This window comes from Physeter macrocephalus, chromosome 11 (genome assembly GCF_002837175.3).
Source record: "Physeter macrocephalus isolate SW-GA chromosome 11, ASM283717v5, whole genome shotgun sequence".
Lineage (NCBI taxonomy): Eukaryota > Metazoa > Chordata > Mammalia > Artiodactyla > Physeteridae > Physeter > Physeter macrocephalus.
The window spans coordinates 155,493,623-155,517,533 of NC_041224.1; the positions used below are offsets into that span (position 1 = coordinate 155,493,623).

Below are 23,911 nucleotides of genomic sequence, written 5' to 3' on the forward strand. Positions count from 1 at the left end.
ATTCTGTGTGTGGGGTGGGGGAGAGTCTGATATTTGGTCAAACATTATTCTGGCTGTTTTTGTGAGTGTGCATTTACATGGGTTTAACATTTAAACCGATAGACTGAATAAAGCAGATTGCCCTCAGCTGAGAGTTTAGCTAAGTTTCTCCACATCATTGCTGCCTCAACATCCATTTTTGGCCAAGTGGCCTGTGGGGGACTTGAACTAACACTAGCCCCGCATGGAAAGGCACACCCCAGATAACAGCCCACCAGGTCACAAGTAAATGTGAGTTCCTGATATGACTCAGCAGCCCTGAGATTAACAGCCCACCTCACTCCCCTGCCCTGCCCGCCCAGCACCTTCCCCTTGTGTTCCACCTTAGATAAGACCCCCATGGAGTTTCCCCAAACCCTGCTCTTTTTGGTTTAAATTGACCAACCCAGCTTTAGCCTGGGGACCCCAAAGCACTAATATAGGCATGTGCCCCAGGTCCTGCCACTCCTTCTGCTTTCACCCTGCCTTGACCTCCCCTCCAGGTGTGCCCTGTGCTTCCTCCAGGACCTGTGAGTAATAAACTTCTCCATTTCGATTTCTCTTGTGGTCTTTTGTGGAACCAGGGCTCACCATCCTGCACCCAGTGCATCGTTTAACAAATGTTAATTTAAGAAAGTCGTAACACCTCCCTAATCTGGTGGGCCTCACCAGATCAGCTGAAAGCCTGAACAGAACAAAAAGGTTCATCCACACACGGGTATGAGGAGTTCCTCCTGCTTGACTGCTTTCAAGCTAAGTCTTCTTTTTTGCTGCCTTCAGACTCAAACTGAAATATCAGTTTTTCCTGGGTCTAGAGCCTGCTGGCCTTTGGACTGGAACCACACCATTGGCTGTCCTGGGTCTCCAGCTTGCCAGCTGTAGATTTTGGAATTTGCTCTCTACAATTGTGTGAGTCAGTTTCTTATAATAATTCTCTCTCTCTCATGTGTGTGTGTGTGTGTGCACACACGGGTATGAGGAGTTCCTCCTGCTTGACTGCTTTCAAGCTAAGTCTTCTTTTTTGCTGCCTTCAGACTCAAACTGAAATATCAGTTTTTCCTGGGTCTAGAGCCTGCTGGCCTTTGGACTGGAACCACACCATTGGCTGTCCTGGGTCTCCAGCTTGCCAGCTGTAGATTTTGGAATTTGCTCTCTACAATTGTGTGAGTCAGTTTCTTATAATAATTCTCTCTCTCTCATATGTGTGTGTGTGTGTGTGTGTGTGTGTGTGTGTGTGTGTGTGTGTATGTTCTGTTCTGTTTCTTTAACTAAAACATTGTCTCTTTCCTTAAAAAAACAAGTATAGACTGGAAAAGTGAAAGTGCTGTACTAATCACAAGAAATGTAAATCTTCTAACTTTATAGCAACTGAGATAAAAAGTGGAAATCACTGAGCATGTTGAGAGCAGCAAATCTTTACCCAGTTGATATAAATCAGTCCAATGGATATTCAGTTATAAAGGGGGAAATATAAATAATTAAAGAATAGGGTTGAAATGCTAGAAATATAACATCAAAGGTGTGCCTAACAATCCAAAATTCCATCAACAATCAAATGGATAAATAAATTAATTATATTCATTCATTGGAATATCAACATCAGTTAGAAGGAACAAACTACAACTACACTCAACAGACAAACAGAGAAAATGTACAAAGAAAAGAGAAAATCAATAAAGTTAAAAGTTTATTCTTTTAAAAGATCGATTAAACCAACAAACAGGGAAACCTATAGAGAAAGTAGATTAGTGGTTGCCTAGGGCTTGAGGTGACAGAGACAGATGAGAGATTTGGGAAGTGATGGCTAAGGGGTACAGGGTTTCTTTTTTGGAGTAATGAAAATATTCTAAAATTTATTATGGCGATGGATGCACAACTCTGAGTATGGTAAACGCAATTTATTGTGCACTTTAAATGGGTGGATTGTATAGTGTGTAAATTACATCTCAATAAAGCTGTTAAAATATAATGGCAAAATTAAGATATTCACAGATAAACAAAAGCTGACAGAATTTATCACTGGTAGACCTATCCTACAAGAAATACTAAAGGGAGACCTTTAGGCTGAAATGAAAGGATGCAAGACAGTGCCTTGAATCCACATGAAGAAAATAAAGAGCACTGGTAATGGTAACTACATAGGTTAAAAGAAAAAGAAAATTAAAATTAAAAGGGGGGACTTCCTTGGCGGTCTAGTGGCTAAGACTTCGCCTTCCAGTGCAGGGGGTGTGGGTTTGATCACTGGTCGGGGAGATAAGATCCCACATGCTTCACAGCCAAAAAACCAAAACATAAAACAGAAGCAATATTGTAACAAATTCAATAAAGACTTTAAAAAAAGGGTCCACATCAAAAAAAATCTGTAAAAAAAATTAAATTAAAAGCAAATTAAGGACTTCCCTGGTAGCGCTGTGGTTAAGAATCCACCTGCCAATGCAGGGGACACAGGTTCGAGCCCTGGTCCAGGAAGATCCCACATGCTGCGGAAGCAACTAAGTCCATGCGCCATAACTACTGAGTCACCGCAGAGTAACTAAACCCGTGTGCCACAACTATTGAGCCGGTGCTCTAGAGCCCGTGAGCCACAACTACTGAGCCCCGATGCCACAACTACTGAAGCCCATGTGCCTAGAGCCCATGCTCCATAACAAGAGAAGCCACCACAATGAGAAGCCCTTGCACTGCAATGAAGAGTAGCCCCCACTCACCACAACTAGAGAAAGCCTGTGCGCAACAAAAAAGACCCAAAGCAGCCAAAAATAAAAATAAATAAATAAATAAAATTTAAAAAAATATTGTAACAAATTCAATAAAGACTTAAAAAAAAACAAAAACAAAACAACAACAAAAAATGGTACATTAGAAAATATCAATTTAACCCCAAAGCAGGAAGTAATAGAGGAATAGAGGCACAAAAAAGACATAAGAACATAAGACATGTAGAAAACAAGTAGCAAAATGGCAGACATAAACTCTACTTTATTGGCAATTACATTAAATGCAAATGGATTAAACACTCCAATCAAAAGGCAGCAATTAGCAGAATGGATCTTAAAAAATGTGATCCAACCACATGCAGTCTATAAGAAGTGCACTTTATTTTTTTTCTTGCTATTTGCCACAATATTTTTTTTTCTTTTTTTTAAATTGGGGTATAGTTGTTTTACAATGTTGTGTTAGTTTCTACTGTACAGCGAAGTGAAGTAGAGTTCCCTGTGCTATATAGCAGGTTCTTATTAGTTATCTATTTTATACATATTAGTGAATATATGTCAATCCCAATCTCCCAAATCATCCCACCCCCACCCCGACTTTCCCCCCCTTGGTGTCCATACATTTGTTCTCTACATCTGTGAAGAAATGCACTTTAGATTCAAAGACACAAATAGATTGAATGTAAAAGGATGGGCAAACATATGCCATGTAAACAATAGCCAGAAGAAAGCTGGAGTAGTTACGCTAATATCAGAAAAAAAAATAGACCTTAAGAAAAATATTAGCAGGGTGGCAAAGAAGGATATTTTACAATAATAAAAGGATCAATCCCTCAAGAAGACATACCGATTATAAACAAAGATGCATGTAACAACATACTCCTTAAAACACATGAAGCAAAAACTGACAGAATTGAAGGGAGAAATAGACAATTCAACAATAATAGCTGAAAATTCTAACACCCCACTTTCATTAATAGATAGAACAACTGGACATAAGATTAACAAGGAAATAGAAAACTTGAACAACATTCTAAACCAACAACCAGACATTGATAGAAAATTCCATTCAAAAGCAGACACATGTTCTCTCAATTGCACCATGGAACGTTCTCCAGAATAGTCCATAAAACAAGTCTCAATAAAGTTATAAGGATTGAAATCATACAAAGTATATTTTCCAACTGCAATGGAATGAAATTAGAAATAAGTAACAGGAAAAAAATAATGGAAAATTTACATACATGTTGATACTAAATAACACACTCCTAAATAACCAACGGATCAAAAAAGAAATCACAAGGGAAATGAAAAGATAATTTGAGATGAATGAAAACAAAAACATAACACACCAAAACTTATGGGATGCGGCTAAATCATTACTTAGAGAGAATTTTCTAGCTGTATATGTCTATATCAGAATAGAAGAGAGATCTCAAATAAATAACCTAAACCTCTACCTTAGGAAACTAGAAAAAGAAGGACAAACTAACCGGAAGGAAGAAGGAGGAAGGAAATAATAAAAAATAGAGCAGAAGTAAATTATATAGAGAATAAAAAAACAATAGAAAAATTCAAGAAAGCCAGAAGTTGGTCCTTTGAAAAGATCAACATAGATGAAAAACCTTTAACTAGTCTCACCAAGAAAAAAGAAAGAGAGAAAAGACTCAAATTAATAAAATCAGAAATGAAAGGGGGCATTACTATTGATCTTACAGAAATAAAAATGATTATAAGGGAATAATAAAACAATTTTATGCAAACAAATTGGATAACCTAGATAAAATGTAAAGTTCCTAGAAAGATACAAACTACTGCAACTTAATCAAGAAGAAATTTTAAAATCTGAATAGAATGAAAACAAATAAGGAGACTGAATTTGTAGTCAAGAACTTGCCACCAAGAAAAGCCTAGGACCTAGGTATCACTGGTGAATACTATACTATCAAATGTTTAAAAAGAATTAACATCAATCTTTCTCAAAATCTTCCAAAAATTAGAACAACATATGAAAAGGATTGTACACCACAACCAAGTGGAATTTAGTCCAAGAATGCAAGATTGGTGCAACATACAAAAATTAATCAATATAATCATATTATTAGACTAAAGAACAAAACCCACATGATCATCTCAATAGATGCAGAAAAAGCATTTGACAAAATCCAACAGCTTTTCATGATAAACTCAACAAACTAGAAGTAGAAGAGAACTTTCCCAACATGATAAAGGACATCTATGAAAAACCCATAACTAACATTATACTCAATAGTGAAAGACTGAAAAGGATATCGACTCTAACCATTACTATAAATGGTATATCGACATTACACTGGAATTTCTAGCAGTGAAATTAGGCCAGAAAAAGAAATAAAAGACATACATATTGGAAAGAAAAAAAGTAAAACTATATCTACAGATGACATGATCTTGTATATAGAAAATCCTAAGGAATTCATACACAGATACAAATTTGTATCTAGATACAAGATACAGCAAGACACAACTTGCTGATAAACAAGTTCAGCAAGGTTGCAGGATACAAAATAAATTTACAAAAATCAATTATATCGGGCTTCCCTGGTGGCGCAGTGGTTGAGAATCTGCCTGCTAATGCAGGGGACACGGGTTCGAGCCCTGGTCTGGGAGGATCCCACATGCCGCAGAGCAACTAGGCCCGTGAGCCATAACTACTGAGCCTGCGCGTCTGGAGCCTGTGCTCCGCAACAAGAGAGGCCGTGACAGTGAGAGGCCCGTGCACCGCAATGAAGAGTAGCTCCCGCTTGCCACAACTAGAGAAAGCCCTCACACAGAAACGAAGACCCAACACAGCAAAAATAAATTAATTAATTAATAAACCTCACAAAATCCCTACAAAAAAAAATCAATTATATCGCTATACACCAGCAACGAATGATCCAAAAATGAAATTAAGAAAACAATTCTATTTATATTAGCATCAAAAAGGACTAAATTTAACCAAAAAAACCCCGCAAACTTTACACACCCAAACTACAAAACATCATTGAAAGAAATTAAAGAAGACCTGGATAAATGGGAAGACATCCCATGTTTATGGGTGTTTGTTAAGAGGTGTATTGTTAAGAGGGCAATACTTCCTAAATTGTTCCTACAGATCTGATGCAATCTACATAATTTTCCAACTACCTTTTTTTTGCAAAAACTGATAAGCTGATCCTAAAATTCATATGATATTTTAAGGTTTTCAGAATAGCTTAAATAATCTTAAAAAGAATAAAGTTGAAGGACTCACATTTCCCAATTTCAAAATTACTACAAGAAAACAAAACAAAACATACTACAACACAGGGTACTACTGGCATAAGGATAGACATATAAATCAATGAAGGAGATTTTAGAGTCCAGCAATAGACCCACAAATTTATAGATAATTGATTTCTGATAAAGTTTCCAAGACCATTCTATGGGGAAAGAATGGTCTTTTCAACAAATAGTGCTGGGACAATTGGATATCTACATGCAGAAACATTAATTTGAACCCATACTTCACACCCTACAAAAATTAACTCAGAATGGATCAAAGACTTAAACGTAAGATCTACAACTATTAAAATTTTTAGAAGAAAATGTAGGTGTAAATCTTTGTGACCTTGGGTTAGGCAATAGTTTCTTAGATACGACACCAAAAACACAAGCAACCAAAAGAAAAAAAAAATTACGTAACTTGGACTTCATTAAAATTAAAACTTTTCTGCTTAAAAGGGCCCTATCAAGAAAGTAAAAGACATTATTTCAACAGAAAAAGTAAGTCATCAATCCAGGTTCAGCTTTAATTTCAGCAATCCCATTCCAAGAGACTTGAAAATATATCTCCACACAAAACTTGTACACAGATGTTTCTAGCTGCATTATTTATAAAAGCCAAAATGTAGAAGCAACCCACATGTCCATCAAATGAGGAATGGGCAAACAAAATGTAGCTTATCTACACAATGGGATATTATTGGGTCATAGAAAGGAATGAAATACTGATACATGCTACAACATGCATAAACCATGAAAAGATTATGCTAAATGAAAGAAACCAGTCACAAAGCCTGTGTGACTCTATTTACATGAAATGTCCAAAATAGGCAAACCCACAAAGATAAAAGTATGTAGTGATTACCAGAAAGGGAGGGGAGGAGGGAATGGAGAGTGACTGCTAACAGGTACAGAATTTCTTTCTGAGGTGATGAAAATGTTCTGAAATTGGATAGTGGTGACAGTTGCACAACTCTATGAATACACTGAATTTTTTACTTTAAAAGGGGAAATTTCATGGTGTGTGAATTATATCTCAATTTTAAAATCTGCTAAGAAGTATGGGCAAATAAAGTAATCCCAGGAATGCAAGGTTGGTTTAATATTCAAAAATCAATTAATGTAATTATCATAAAATGGAATAAAGGGGAGAGATCATGGAATTATATCAATAGATTAAGAAAAAGCATTTGACAAAATTCCACAAACATACATTCAAGATGAAGGCTTTCAACAGACTAGAAATAGAAGGGAATTCCCTCAGCCTGATGAAGGAAAATCTATAAAGTATAAAACTGTATAGGTTACATTCTACTTAATGGTAAAGACTGAATGCTTATCTCTTCAGATTAGAAATAAGGCAAGGATGTCAACTCTCAATACTTTTATTCAACACTGAACTACACACAAAGCCTATGCAACAAAGCAAGAAAAAAAGGCAAATGGGTTGGAAAGGAAAAAGTAAAACTGTCTTTACTCACAGAAAACATGATCATCTAAGAAAATCCTAAGGAATCTACATAAAAGCTACTAGAACTAATAAATGACTATAGCAAGGTTGCAGGTATTCCTATCTAGGTAGTCACCCAAGAAAAATGAAAGCATATATCCCCCAGAAGACTTTTACATTTAATATGCATAGCCACTTTACTCATAATAGTCAAAACTTGATGACAACTCAAATGTCCAACAACAGGCAAATAAATAACAAACTGCCCTTGGAGGAGATCTCTTTGTTCAGGGGCCAGTTGCTACTGAATCTTTGCCCTGTGGAGCCAGGAGAGGGTGGAGAGGAAGACAATGGGACAGTAAGGTAAGTGATACTAATCTGGCCTGGCCAGTGTAGGAACAAAGAACACTTGGTTGGGAGGTAGAGAGGAGAGTTGCTTAGCAAGAGAGGAGTGAAGGTCTCCGACAGGACTGTGAGAGTTGGGAAGTAGTAACAAAGGTCTCAGAACAGAAAGGATAGCCTGGTACAATAGCTTTGAGGAGGGTGACTCTGGGGAGAAACTGTGTAAAGAGGACTTCAGAAAGTTGGTATGTGATGTGATTCCCTCTTCTTAATGCTTCTTTTGGATGAGACACTGTACTGGGATAAGCCCAGATCTATTTGGGCTATATAAAATAAATACAACAGCAGTAATAGCTATAGGCACCAAAAGCTTACTAGGCACCAATCATTGTGCTAAGCAATTTAAATATGTTCAATATTATGAGGTGGGTACTGTAATTCCCATTACATAGATGAGGAAACTGAGGCACAGAGTTTTATGTGCTCTGCCCGAGATCACATGGTTACTAAGTGGCAGAGACAGAACATTTGATTGCATATTCAAACCCAAAGCTAAGAAGCTATTTCCCTTTTCTCACCTTCTTCCATAGAGCTTTCTCCACACCCTTTCAGGGTTGTGTGGGTGAGGGAGGGGTGCTGAAAAGTGATTTGGTAGGCCTCACATTCCCAAAGCACCTTATGTCCAAATGAGGTCATATGTCCAGCCAGAAAGACTTAGCCAGGCGCGAGAGAACATCCAGGGATCCATCCAGCATTGAAGCTACTTCCCACTGCCAGTCAGTACTACCTCCAGAGAGCCATGAACTAATAATTGTGTAAATACCATAATTATCTGGTTCTAGTGCAAATACGTTGCTTTAAAAATACACCATCGGGCTTCCCTGGTGGCGCAGTGGTTGAGAGTCCGCCTGCCGATGCAGGGGACACGGGTTCGTGCCCCGGTCCGGGAAGATCCCATATGCGGCAGAGCGGCTGGGCCCGTGAGCCATGGCCGCTGAGCCTGCGCGTCCGGAGCCTGTGCTCCGCAATGGGAGAGGCCACAACAGTGAGAGGCCCGCATATCGCAAAAAAAAAAAAAAAAAAAAACCACAATTTTTGTTACCTTATCTTGATATACCTTCATTTTTAAATCCAGTCGGCAACTAAAAAATGGAATGGCCTCTCTCATCCTTTGAGAGCCCCTGTTCCCTTCCCTCTGGTCTGCAAGGGGCAGGTAAGAGGGGAACCTGCCGAAAGCAGCTCTGATGCTCACCCTAGTTGCTGCCCATGGCTCCGTGGTCAGCATGGCTACACCCAAAGGCTGAAGTAGGTCCAAAACCTGGGGACTCAGAAGCTGCATGGAACAAAGCATATCTGTCCAGAGGTTTCCTGAGCTTTGAGGGGGGTTGTGAGGAGTTTACCAGGTGCAGGTTGATAGGGGGCATCGCCGCTTTGGGGTGCATGGTCTTTAATCCATTGGTTCTCACCTGGCAATTTTGATCCCCCCCTCCCCCCACCAAAAGGACATCTAGGAAGGTCTGGAAACTTTTTAAAAATTTTATTTTATTGAAGTATAGTTGATTTACAATTTATGATGGTTTGTTAATTTCTGCTGTACAGCTAAGTGATTCAGTTATACATATATATACATATATATTCCTTTGCATATTTTTTTCATTACGGTTTATCACAGGATATTGAATATAGTTCCCTGTGCTGTACAGTAGGATCTTGTTGCTTATCCATTCTATATATAATAGTTTGCATCTGCTAATCAAGGTCTGGAAATATTTTCGATTTTCATAACTGGGGAGTTTTACTGGCATCTAGTGGGTAGAGATCAGAGATGCTGATAAACAGCCTACAATGCACAGCATAGCCCCCCACAACAAAGATTTATCCACTCCAAATGTCAAAATGCTGAAGTTGAGAAACCTATTTAACCCTTTGGGACCAGCACATTCATGGCGGCCACTCTCTCCTAAGAAGCTTCCTACAAAGCTTTATCTGGGTTTAAAGCCTAGATTAAAGGGTTGGACTACAGGCCCTGCCCATGCCCTCAGGGGGAATTTCCCTATCATCACCTGGCCACCCACTCTTGCCCCTTTGCTGGAGGGCTCTGCCCTCAGGTAAATGTTTTCCCTACTTGTTTGGGAAACTTTGAGAAAAATCCCCTTTAGCCATCTTGTAAGCATTGAAGATGTACCATACTGTGCTTTGTGCTTTACCACCAAAAAAAAAACACTTTTTTTTAATAAGGCAGCTAGGGGATTTTTATTATTTTTGCTCAAATAACTAAAGAGTTGCAGTCAGCTCTTAAGATTTCAAAGGTGGCACATCCAGCAAGGTGCTCAGATAGAGCTCAGAAAAAAGAGTGGGTTTGTTGTCAATGCATTAATGGTCTAGATGGGAGGGGTAATAACCTAGAAATTCTGACCTGGGCGGGGGCAGCCTGGAAGGATGGGCAGCCGCTGATGGGAAGGCCTCCCACCTCCCCCCAGCCTCCAGCCACCAGTGAGGGGCCCTTGGGGACCCCGGGGACATTTGCCTGCACTCTCAGGAGACTCTACTTTCCTCTTCCTGGGTTTCATCTTTACTAACTAGACAGTGAGCTATCAGGGAATGTGAGGCAAAATGCTCTAGGAATGTGAAACTGCCTCTCAGAGGAAAAGGCACAGGGGCCTGAAAATGCAGCCAGTGGCGCCAGGTACCCACTGAGGGCACCTGAGCATCTACGAGGGGAGGGGAGCACTCCTAACCCTTCCTGAGCCTCATCCCCCTCCGCGGCCAGCCCCCCTTTCTTGGCCTGCTTCGGTGGACTGAACCCTAGGGTTCACGTACCCAGGTCCTGTATCAGCTCAAAGCGGGCGAGGAAAGTAGATTTGGAGCCTGTTAACCCCAGGGTGGGAGGGTCTGTGTGTCCCAGGGCGGGTGAGAGAGAATGAACAGAGATGAAAGAGCTGGGCCTGGAAGTTTAACTGGACTCTGAGGCCACAAAGTGCCCCCTCCTGGAGAAATGTGCTCCACGATTTCCCCTCCATCCGATGGCTTCATGTTAGAACCATCAGGGGAGCTTTTAGAAAATACCTGAGCTCAGACCAATTAAATCAAAATATCTGAGGGGGTGTCCCAAGCAAGTATTTCCTTCCTTCTTTTTGACACTGGGAGATTTCCCACCTCCTTCCAGGGAGGGAAGCCTGACTCCCGAAATCACTGTCCTGAAGGAAAAGTACCTAGTTCTGTAGTCAGCACCCCCCAACCCCCCAAGCCGGAGGACATGCCACAGACACTCAGGAAGTTTCTGCTTTGCTAGATTTCGCAGTTTCAACCCATTTTCTTAACAATTTGGTCAGAGCATCTCTGCTTTCGTAAAACCCGGGTCTTGGAAATGAGCTGATTCAGTAGGGATTGGACTGAAGTCTATATTTGTGCTGCCACTGGGAAGAGCAAAGGACCAGGAGAACTAGACTGGTGTGAATATAGCAAGTTTGTGGCACTTAAAAAAATATCTATTTTCAATTACCTTAAGAAGCCCATTTGCCTACAACGTATCCTGCTAATTTTAAACAAGGCTGATCTAATAGGCACTTGCATTATGATACTAGTTATTTAAACACTGAAATACATACAGGCAAATGGCTGCTGCCCTAAATTCCCAGAGTTCCCTTCCCCCCACTTATCCCCTCCCCTCCCTCAGGACCACCCCTCTCCCACCTCTGTGATCCCGCCACTCAAAAGTTATTTGCTTTCAAAGAATTACACTGCCTTACAGAGTGCCTCTCTCTCATGTAATTGGAGAAACTGCCTGTCAGCCTATCACAGGTAAAAAAATGTAAAAATGTTTCCCAAACTGTATTATAAATATGACTGTAATACTGTATGCCTTAAAAATTTTATACCAATTCGTTCATTAGCATATAGCCTAGGCTACCATAAAGCAATCATACTGCTGCTTCTTTGTTACCCATGCATGAATCATTATACCTATAAATAAATATGAATTTCTTCTTTTTCGCATTGTCTTTTTAAAAAAATATTTTTATTTATTTATTTGGCTGTGTCGGGTGTGAGTTGTGGCATGCGGGATCTTTTGTTGTGGTGAGTGGGTTCTTCATTGTGGCTTGTGGGCTTCTCTCTAGTTGTGGCACGTGGGCTCCAGAGCGTGCAGGCTCAGTAGTTGTGGCACATGGGCTTAGCTGCCCCATGGCACATGGGATCTTAGTTCCCCGACCAGGGATCGAACCCGCATCCCCTGCATTGGAAGGAGGATTTTTTTAAAATTAATTAATTAATTAATTTTTATTTTTGGCTGTTTGGGGGGTCTTTGTTGCTGCGCGCAGGCTAGCTGCGGTGAGCAGGGGCTACTCTTCATTGTGGCGTGCGGGCGTCTCATTGCGGTGGCTTCTCTTGCTGCGGAGCATGGGCTCTAGGCGCGCAGGCTTCAGTAGTTGTGGCACGTGTGCTTAGTAGTTGTGGCTCGCGGGCTCTAGAGTGCAGGCTCAGTAGTTGTGGCGCACGGGCTTAGCTGCTCCATGGCATGTGGGATCTTCCCAGACCAGGGCTCGAACCCTTGTCCCCTGCACTGGCAGGCGGATTCTTAACCACTGCACCACCAGGGAAGTCCCCTCACATTGCCTTTTCATTTTTGATGTCTAGTGTTAGTAATATGTATAACATCTACAGTCTTTTGTATCATATAAGACAATATTGATGTAGGTGCTGACAGACAATTCATCTTATAAACAGATTATGTAAACTTACAGTATCGATAAACGAAATATAGTACTATAAACATATTTTCTCTTCCTTTTGATTTTCTTAATAACATCTTTCTTCTAGCTTACTTTATTATAAGAATACAGTATGCAATACATATTATATACAAAATATGCGTTAATCGACTGTTTATGTTATCGGTAAGGTTTCCAGTCAACAGTAAGCTATTCGTAGTTAAAGGTTTGGAGGAGTCAAAAGTTATATGTGGATTTTTGACAATGGGGGGTGAGCACCCCTAACCCCTGAGTTGTTCAAAGGTCAACTGTACTTACCTCCTGTGACGGTTGTGAGAATTAAATGAGTCATTTTATGTGCCTGACACGTAGTAAGTGATACACAGCAAGGGTGCTGGGTAGAGTTGTACAAATTGTTCACTGTTCAAGACCCCTGACCTTAGAAGTCAAATAGGGGCTCACCAGTCCATGCCCTTTGGCCTGCAATTGCCTACCAAGAGGTGGCACTGTTTTCTAATTTGTACCAGGGCCATGCATGAGCCAACAATTGTTGTGATAGGTGTTAGTTGTTAGCATAAGGGTTTTAAGTGTCTAGCAAATGCTGCCTTAGCATTATCCTTAGGCTCTGGGCTGATGCTAACTGAGCTGATGCTGGCTGTTTTACAACAGTTACTTGGAGGCTTTGTGGTGTTCTCCAGAATAACCTCAGTGAGAATGCCTGTATTCCAAGCCTTGCTGTGACCATTCAGATACTGTGTAATAAAAAATGGAAATTAAATGTAAAAATACTGACAATGTAAAGAGTTAAAAATCATGCACAGCAGCACTATGTATTGCTTAGGTGTACATACAGATATGGTTCAAGTATAGAGAAATGCATAAGAATGATAAGAACCACATTCTGGTTAACAGTTACCTGGGTGGAGAGAGAATGGGATTAGGGAGGGATATACAGAGGACTTCAGTTCTATTCCTAACTTATTTATTAAGCTTAATGGTGGATATGCAAGTGTTTATTATTCTTTAATCTTAAATATTTAAAAATAATTGATAATCAATACTATTGAAGAGACCATCTTTCTACGTAAGAGCTAATTTTTCATTTCTCTTCTCATTAGTCTCTGTTAAATATTAAAGCAGTGTGTTGATTTGGAACCACTGAATCAAGCAGTCATTCACTCGACAAGTATTTACTGTGGAATGATAGAAAAGTTCAGAGTTAAGACCTTCACCTGAACATTATATAACACTTCTGAGAGCCTTTTTGGTTATTTGACTTCTTTCTATGAGGGCAGGGTCCCTGTCTTATCAGACTTACAATTTCTGCTACATAATAGGGATTAATAAATGTTAAATTAAATCGAATGAAACACAAACATGAAGGTTTTTATCTTTACAGAACTTTCAGTACACTAAGGGTGAGAAAAGTTATAGGACAAGGTAGATAAGAGCCATAAGTTATGAGCAAAGTTCTCTGGGAATTCATTCAGATAGCGATTCCATTGACAAGTATTTATTAGGTATCTACTAGGCACTGGGTATATAACTGTAAACAAGAGAGTCACGGTCATCAGTTATTATATGGCCCACTTCTCACCACCTTCATCATTACGTCACTGCCACCAATATTTTTAACTTGGATTCTTAAGATAATCCAATGCTGTAATCCTAACTGGTCTCCCTACTTCCATTTGCTCCTCTACAGTAAATCTCAACTGTGTCCAGAGAGATCCTGTTAAAACCTGAGTTAGAGCTCATCACTCTTGTGCTCTAAAACCTCCAATGGCTTCTCTTCTGTGGGAGACCACAGACATGGCCACAATTCTTTAAATTCCTCCCATCAAGAGGTGAAGTCTCTTTCTCAACCCAGAGTGCCTGGGCGGGCCTTGTGACTGTCTTTGTCCAGTAGAATGTGGCAGGACCGTGGTGGGAAATCTGAGCCTCGGGAGGCTTTGAATGCTTTCCACTATTCCTCTTGGAATCCTGAAGGGCTATGTTAATGAGCCCGGGTAAGCATGTTGGGGGAGGAGAAACCACGTGGAGCAGAACTCTCCTGGGGAAGGCCATCCTAGACCAGCCAATGATCAGCCAATTTCCCAGCTGTCTGAGGACACATGATGCAGCCCTGCTGGAGATCAGCCTAGCACAGCTGCTACCAGAGGAATCTTCCAGATGACCTGCCGACTCACAAGCTAACTAAATGGCTGTTGTTTTAAGCCACTGAGATTTTTTTTTTCTTTTTTTGTGGTTTGTCAAGCAGCAAAACTAACTGATTCATCATCATCTCATTCAGAGAAACAGTCAAAATACTAACTGTATCCTCCATAGTTAGAACCTCAGACAAGGTAGGTGCTCAATAAACATCTGTTGAGTGAAATTCACAAATGGAGCTAACGTTCTAATGAGGGAAGCCAGTGGAAACAAAGTAAGTAGTTACCAAGTTTTATAAGTGCCGGGAAGGGAACAGACAGTGGCTGAGGTAGAGAATCACAGTGTGGAAATGGGAGGGCAGGTCCTCTAGGGAGCTCCCCACTTCTTTCAGAACAAAAGCCAATCTCCTTACAGTGGCCTCCAAGACCCGAAGTAAACTCCTGGTACCTCTCTGACTTCATCTCCTGCCACGCACTGCTTCTCACTCCAGCTACACTGGCCTCCCTGCTGTTCTTCTAACAACCAAACGCACTCCCACCTCAGGTCCTTGCTGGAGTGTCCTTCCCCTAGATACCCATACCGTTCACTCCCTCTTTTCCTTCAGGGCTCTGCTCCTATATCCCCCTTTCAGGAAGGCCTTCCTAACCACCCTGTAGAAGTAGCAACCCACTGACCCACAGAATTCCCTACCCCTTACCTGCTTTATTTTCCTCCCTAGCACCTGTCACCATCTGCTGTATTAGATATTAACTTCTTTGTTTACTGTCTGCTTCCGCCACTCAGATATAATTTCCACGGAGTAAGGAATTTTGCTTTGCTCAACTTACCTCTAGGACAGTATGGTCTTAGGGCAGAAATTCAGCCAGTGGACACAACATCCTCCAGGGGCCAGACTTCCTGCCAGTTAGGACTAAGCAAGGCAAGTATTTAGCTTTGAGCCATGCTGGGAATAAGGCAAGACAGTTTTTAAAAGCCAGAATGCCCAGGTGTGTATGGGATTGCTTACTGAGACCTATTCCAACGTGATCACGGCAAGACAAGTAATACTACAAGTAACAGCTGACTTCATGGCATATTTTATAGTCTGCTGGGAGCCTTCTAATTCACACTCTTATTTGCTTCTTGAAACAGCCCTGAGGGGTAGGCAGGGCAGGTTCCATCATTCTCCATTTACAGATGAAGATAATGAGGGATATAGAGTTCAAGTGAGCTACCCAAGGCCACAGACAAACTAAGTGGTAGAGGTAGAATTCCTGGTTGTTTTGACTCCAAGTACAGTGCTCATTTCACTGTGTGTGTGTGTGTTTAACTGTTTCTCCATTCTGGGATCTGACCTTGTGATCTTCTTGAATCATTAAGATTCCAGGTCAATCCTGACCCCCTGAAAGACCTTCAACAGAGGAGGCATCTTTTCTCTAAAGACAGCACCTGCCAAGAGGCATAGGTGATGAGTAAACGTTTAGAGCATCAATTCCAGACTGGTCCCTGTGGCTTTCAGACCTACCACAGTCTCCTCTGTCTGATAGGAAAGGACTGTGCCCTCGGGCCCCTTCGCCCCTAGCCCACCCCAAGGCAGGCCAGGCTACAAGGGGAAAGCGGAGGGCCCTCCCGCAAGACAGGACCGGCAGCTGCTCTCAGGTGAAAACCAGAAAGAAATCCCAGCCCCGCTGCTTTATTTTGGTTTAAAAATCAAGTCGGGTGATAATGGAAACTCTTTCCTTGCTGTCCTCCCCTTTCTGCCCATGTTGACAGAAGACAGACCTGCTAATTCTGGCTGGGGTTTTTCCCTCCCTGGGCTGTTTTTCTCTTTTATCTTCATCAATTGAAGAGAGCTGTTCTGTCTTTCAAACTGTCGAAAGGTATCTGGGGTTTTGTGTATTTTTTTTTTCTTTCTTTCACATAATTCTGTGGGTCTTTTCCCAGATATGTATTTTCTCTCAAGTTAACTTCTAACTTGTTTAAGTTTCCGCCCATGTGACTTCCAGTGCGAGTTACCAGAAACCACAAGAGAGAGAGAGAGAGGGCGCAAGCCCCAAAGCAAGCGACATGTCCCTGTGGGGAGCAGAGCCTCTGCACCCCAGAGTGAGGAGGACGCCGGGGTCAGAGGTGGCTGCAAGGCGGGCAGAGGAGGGCCCTGCGGAGGGGGGGTGGGCTGGTGGCCCGGGAGCAGTCAGGAAGGGAGGCCGGCTGGGGGCAGGAGAACCGAGAGGCGCGAGGGGCTGCGTGGAGAGCCCGGAAGACTGCAGCCATGCCTCACAGCTCCGACAGCAGCGACTCCAGCTTCAGCCGCTCTCCGCCCCCCAGCAAACAGGTAGGGTCCTGCCTTCTGATCCTCCGGGGAAGGGCGGGGAGAGGGCCGGGCTGCCTCGGGCTGCCCCGGGAGCTGAGAGGCCAGGAGATGGCTGGTGGCAGGAGTTAGACTAAAGACACAGGATCTGCCGTGAAGCCGTGCATCTTGGCGGAGACCCTCATCCTTTCACCCATCCTGCCAAATTATGCCCTGCTCATCCCCCGATGGTACACATCGCCTCCACCTCACCTGGGGTCCCACCCCACGAAGCTTTCGAGGAAGCCAAGAGGAGAATGAGCACCAAAGAACTCTGGTCTCTTAGAGGAAAGAATCTACCTCTCTCCAAGGCAGCAAAATGAGAGGAGGAGTCTTAACGCGGGCTGCGGGGCACGGGCACCCTGAATGCTAGATGGTTGCCCAGGAGACAGCCCGCAGGACAAGAGAGGCAAGGGATGGGGGTAAAGTAAAAGGGGGCAGAAGAGCAAGTTGGAAGGAGGAGGACCCCGTGCCAGCTCAGAGGATCTATCTTACCTCCTGGGCATGGCTACTCTTGCTAGCACAGGTGGCGGAGAGAGGGCTGGGGGAGGAAGGAAATGAATCAGGAGATGGTTCTGGGGACTTGGAGACATTCCTTAGTAGCTCAGCTCAGCTCTGGGGAAACCAGAGAGATGAAGGTGGAGATTCTGCGAGCATTGGGAGTCTAGGTTGTGACTTCCACCTCAAAAGTTTTCAGCTTGAGGGTTGCCAAAAACAAAAAAACAAAAACGGGGGCACGCTGGCTGCCTTGCAGCTCCTGGGGCTTTCTCCTCACCACATCCCTCGACAGCCCTCTCGAGAGGAAGCCCTCTTCCTTCTCATCTAATACATCAGTGGAGGACAATTCCTTATCCAACTTTGTGGTTGAAAAACTGCATTCTTTCATTAGCATGGGTATCCAAGAGGGCTTTCAAAATGCTGCAGCCCGAATAACAGTATGTAAACATATACTACAGCTTCTGTCATCAATATCTAACAGGAGAGCAGGAGGTAGGAAGGAGTCCTAGTGGAGACCTCTAGAGGACAAACAATCCAGTCCTCTGCTCAAGATGGTCTCAGAGGGGCTCAGACTGCCTGGAAGTTTGTACTCTTCTTAGGAAGGAAATTACTCATGGCTTTCATGGTAACCTCGTTCCCCATCCCCCTTAGAGAAAGAGCACTTCCTTCCTATCTAACCAAATGCCCTCCGACTGCAATGGCCTGGAAGCACTGAGCTCATTGGTGAGACATATGCTTGGTGGGCAGAGTCTTGCCCGAGGAACTGTGTCCCTCTAGCCTGTGGGGACGTGAGCGGGGACAGGGCAGAAGGTACAGAAGGGTTTCACTCAGATTCCTCCACCTACCCTGCAGCATCTGGGGGAAAGCCGGAGCTAAGCTCTCTGCCCAAGTAGAGCACATGCCCATCTGTGGGGTGCACTTAGAGAACACCCAAAGTTCCCTGTGTCCTCCTAAGCACCCATCCACTACCTGCCACGGCCAGGAAATCTCCACCACTAAAACTGTTCTTGGTCTCCAGTTTGTACTAGGCATTGTGCTCAGGGCCATGGGGGATATCAAGGCCACTGAGCATAATGAAGGGAATGCAGGGGAAGAAGAGGCAGATCTGGGATGGGGACCTCAGTCCAGGGGCACAGCAGAAGACACAAGGGGTACAAACCAGGAAGGTAGTGGTGGCAGGGGTGGCTTGGAAAGGCATCAGACTTAGCATTGGAAGATGTAACTCTCAGATTACTGTGAGCTCTTGGGCAAGCTCTTTGAGCCTCAGTTTCCCCCACGTATAAGATGGAAATAATCGTATCAACTTCACAGAATTGGGGAATTCAACAAGAGCACCTCTGAGAAAAAGCACTTGCACAGAAGCTAGCACATAGTAGGTACTCAACAGAGTTTTGGAAAAAAAACTAGCAAGAAGGTTCTAGGCCAAAAGTGAGAGGGTGAGGGTGCAGCAGACCCGAAGAGGAGAGGTGATAAAATACGCTTCATCACCTTAACCATCTTCTTCCAAATACAGCCCTATTGAGTTCTCAAGCTCTTTTGCCCTCTTCCTGTATCTTTTGGCCAAAGTTATAGAGACCTAAGGGAGTGTAACAGAGTGTGGAGAAAAGTTCCCTTCGGGGTTCAGCCTTTTGGTAAATAGGGGGGTGGACGGGCAAGTAAAGATGAAGAAATGGAAGGGTGGACAGCTGGATATCAAACACCATGAGAGCCTGCCTCCACTCAGAAGAGAGGGTTAGACTCCCCTAATTCTCATCATCTCTGCTTCCCAGGACTCATCTGATGATGTGAGAAAAGTTCAGAGAAGGGAGAAAAATCGCATTGCTGCCCAGAAGAGCCGGCAGAGGCAGACACAGAAAGCTGACACCCTCCATCTGGTGAGTGTTCAGACCTTTCTTCACCCTCTTGAGCCGTAGGCGTTGCTCCCACCGCCTGTGGACGCCTGGACCATAGCTTTGAGTCTGCCTGCGTGGGGATGTGTATGTGGGGGAGTCAGTGGAGGGATGCAGGTGAGGTGGGGGAGGGGAGGCTCTCCTGTGAGTGCATTGAGAAGATTCCGTAACAGGGGATGGGCCAGGAGGCTGAAAGAGAAATGAGCGCCAAGAGGCCACGAGGAGTAAAGGAGCTGAGTGTGGGCACAGCCCAGAGGCTGGTGGAAGGCAGATCTACCTGCTCAGAGATGGGGTAGCCTGAGACAGCTCCATCCCTCATGAACCCAGAGAGCAGAAGGGCAGGACTGCCTTTGGGAGGAATGTAGAAGGTGTTGAGGAGCCCATTGTCCCACAGTGCTAGGGACACATACAGTCCCATCCCCCGGGAGGCCAGTTGGGCAGCCACCCTGAGGTCTGCATTTGGGACAAGGAGGTCCACAGGGTGCTGCACCCCATACCTCTTTTCTGAACATTATTAAGGTTTGATTTCGAAATTTCTATTTTGATGATATCCCAAGGGGTCTGTGAAAGATACAGTTTCAGGTGCACGTATCTGGGATGGTCACCATCCTGGTTGAGTTGCCTCCAGTCTCACACTTTCTAGGGAAGCCCTGATCCCTGGCTTGAGCAGGGGCCTTGGGTGATCCAAACTGCATTTCTCCCAGCAGCCCAAGATCCTGGTCAGTGTTTCTAAATTCTGGCTGTGTGCTTCATAAAGCAAAGCTTCCTCCTCATCTCCCACACCTTACCACCTCTTCTCTCTTCGCTCTGCCCCTTAATTTGCTCCCTGTTCGACCAGCTCTTATTTCACTGGCTCCTTCCTCTTCCGTCCCTTCAGCCCTTCCTCTGACAACTCTGCCTTCTCGTCCCTCCTCCTGAGCCATTCCCAAACCTCTGGCATCCCAGTAATTCATTCCAATGGTAAAAAGGGCAATTGACACCCAAAATGAATATGCTTTTGGTTATTTGAAAGATTAGCCTGGTAATTGGCCAGTTAAAGCATAGTTGTTTTATTCCTATCAAGAAAAAGTAAGAGGTAGTTTTAGGTAAAAAGATGCTGCTTTTAGCTTTGTAAGGAAGCAGAGAGCAGGCTGCACCAAGATCTCTGATTGGATGCTCGTGTTTTATTTGAAATGTATTCAACATGTCTTCCATTGCATACTAATGTAGTTTTATATTCATGAATATTTGTTGAATTGAAAGAAAGAATGAATGAACACCAAGTCTGTTCTTCTCTTTGATAACTGTGATCAGTAGTCTAAATGTTAAGTTGGTGGTGGCCCTGCTTCTTATATGTCCTCCATGATTTCATTATGGCTTAGGGGCTCACAACACTCCAGTTTACTATTTTAAGCTTGAAAATCTATGATCACTCACTTGTCTCCATCACAGTCTGATTCTAATTCAATGTTCTTTGGAGCAAGCAAATGAACAAATGAATAGAAATTAGTAAAGATAAAACCTACCTTTTTGTATAAGTAGACAATGTCCCAAGACTGGAAATATGCTATAAGCTTTATAAGTTTGTAATATTAAAAAAAAACAAACAAACCTGGAAACTAAGTATAGCTCAGAGGTGCCGCAGTCATAAGGACATGGTTTGAATCCCAGGTCTGCCATTTGTTATCCATATGACCCACCTTAGACCTTAGAGATGTTCTTAACCTCCCTTAGACTCAGTTTTCTTATTAGGAAAATGGGACAGTAACTACCTACCTCATAGAGACAGTGCATACAAAGAGGTCAAGCGTCAGTCACTGACATAGCATAAATATTCAAAAATTTTGAGGATAGTAAGAGTAATATTAATAATAGTTATTATTAGAAGAAACAAGATAATCACAACTAAGATTTTATGTATATGAATTTATACTTATATATAAATCACAGGATCTCAGGGCTGAATGATTTCTTAAAGGCTGGAAAGTTCAGACACACGTTTGATGCTCGAGACTCTCTACAACACCCTCCGGAAACGGTCCCCCGTGTATTGGTCACTTCTAGTGATAGAGAGCCCACTGCCTCCTAACAGGAGCAGGGGAGTCTTCCTTATCTCGAGCTGCGCCACTGTCTCCCTGGAGATTCAACCCCCTGGTCTTCCTTCAGCCCCTTGGGGACGTATCAGTGAGGGTGACATGTATGTTTCTTTGCTGTGGCAAGGTTTTCAACACTAACTAATCTGTCTCTCTTTGCAAGACAAGAGTTAGAACCAGAAGATTTAGCCCATCTGATTATACTAGTCATGGCTCTGTTGGGATAATCTCTGGGGGTTGGGGGTCCTTGGAGCCCCCAGTCATGTAGTCACCGCGTCCACACTCAAACCCCCAGCCTCAGTCTCTAGAATGTTTGCATCTTTCCCACACCTGGACACAAACTCCTCCCCACTCCTTTCTTTTGAGCACCCCGGCACTCGTCTTCACTTTTTGCCCAGTGAGTAGGACACCTCAGAGTTTACACAGCAAGCCTGAGGGTTGCAACCAATGCGACTTATGTTTCTTTTTTTTTTTTTTTTTTTTTGCGTTACGCGGGGCTCTCACTGTTGTGACCTCTCCCGTTACGGAGCACAGGCTCCGGACGCGCAGGCTCAGCGGCCATGGCTCACGGGCCCAGCCACTCCGCGGCATGTGGGATCTTCCCGGACCGGGGCACGAACCCGCGTCCCCTGCATCGGCAGGCAGACTCTCAACCACTGCGCCACCAGGGAAGCCCGCGACTTATGTTTCTTGACTTTGGGTAGAAGCTTTTGGCAGCAACAGGTAAATCTGCCACCATCAAACAGAGGGTTTGGCTGTGATCTGAAATGTTCATTTCCTCTCAGACAGTAATCACCCATCTTCTGCATCCATTATCCTCTTAATTATGTTCGTGATTCAGGTAGAAAACCTTCTACTTTACCACCAGCATTCTTAAGGTTGGGTGCTTGGTTTGCCCTTCACTCCTTTCTGTGCTTGTCTCCACATGCTGAGGCTCTGGAACCATTCTCTGGCCCTCAGACATAGCCATAGGACTCATCTACAAGACGTTAAAGACCAGGGTTTAGAAATTACTGAGCGTACAGAACCAAGTTTGTATGAATGTGCTAGCCTCATATATGCTGGGGTGAACATTGATTTCTAGGTTTCAACTTTGTCGCTGTTATCTCTCTTAAAATACCAAAAGAGTTATCCTGTTTCTCTAGTGAGAGTGTGGGATGCCTATTATTTAACATTTTCAGTATCTATCCTATAAGTGGTTTACACCAAAACACTGTATATTGATTGCTTTTGAAATAGCAGAGTAGGGAAGTTGCTGCTTTCAGCAATGTTTTTAACCTCATGCCAATGTTATAACATCTCTGGCCTTGACTATCTCTCACATAAACCGAATCAGGTGCTTCTTTTCATACTTGTGATTATCAACAAAGTCCACATTCCGTGGGGGTGTTTTTGCTTTGTCTTTGCCTTTTTTGTCCGCACCTCGCGGCGTGCGGGATCTTAGTTCCCGGACCAGGGATCGAACCCGTGACCCCTGCAGTGGAAGTGAGGAGTCCTAACCACTGGACCACCAGGAATTCTCCCACATTCTGTTTTAATCCTCTTTTGGTTGGTGTCTCAAACAGCACTCATCACACTCAGTTCCTTTTCTCCCGCAGTCAACTCTAGAGTCCATTAGGCATAGTACAGGCATTGATTAAAAAGGAGAAGGCCATATCTTGACCCGTTCACTTTCAAAAGATATTAGTAGCTAATAAGTGGATCCAAGATAATCAGCTGAAAAACTAAGAGAAATAATAGGAATCCAGTCAGCTTTCAAAGTTAACACAAAAAGTAACAACTTTTCCTAGGCAAATTAGATTAGAAAATTTAATAGGAAGAAAGATTCTGTTTATAATACCAAGAACAGCAAATGGAAGGAAGGAATAAATTTAACAAAAAATATGCAGTGTTTAATTTTTTAAACTTCAAAATTATTCTAAGTGATTAAAAAACCACTCAAATAAATGGAAAGATATACCTTATGTAAAGATAGCAATTTTCCTTAAGTTAATTTAGAAATTGAATTAATTTAATATGATCTTAATAAACTAGGATTTTCTGGGTATTGGAGGAAAACGAAATTAGCTATCCTAAGTACCTGGAGAAAAATAACCATGTGAGAGCTTCCAGGAAAATTCTAAAGAAGGAGGGTAATTAGAGACGATTAGCTGAATACGATATTAAAGTGAAATACAAATATAGATTTCAAAGCAGTGTGGAAAAGACAAAACATTGGACAGAATAGAACACAGAAATAGACCCCCAAGCAAGCTCAAATTTATGACCCCAATATGTATGTCAGTTCCTAAGACACAAGTACAGATGCAAAATGTCCAGGATGGCATTTCAAACCAGAGAGAGAAAGATGAATTATTCAATAAATAGTGTAGGGACTAAATAAATAGGGACAACTGGCTAGTCATTTGAAAAAAAAAAAGGTAGAGTCTTCATTTTTTTTTTTTTTTTTTTTTTTTT

General features: G+C 42.7%; 1 protein-coding gene across 1 annotated transcript in view; it reads left to right on the top strand.

The window, feature by feature from the left end:
• Positions 1-16,697: 16,697 nt before the first annotated feature.
• BATF (basic leucine zipper ATF-like transcription factor) overlaps positions 16,698-23,911 on the top strand; it is a 21,772-nt gene continuing 14,558 nt past the window's right edge. Inside the window, exons 1-2 of the mRNA XM_007117128.1 lie at positions 16,698-16,980; positions 19,263-19,367. Of these exons, the coding sequence (XP_007117190.1) occupies positions 16,918-16,980; positions 19,263-19,367 (168 nt within the window). The 5' untranslated portion in view covers positions 16,698-16,917. The remainder of the gene's footprint in view (positions 16,981-19,262; positions 19,368-23,911) is intronic.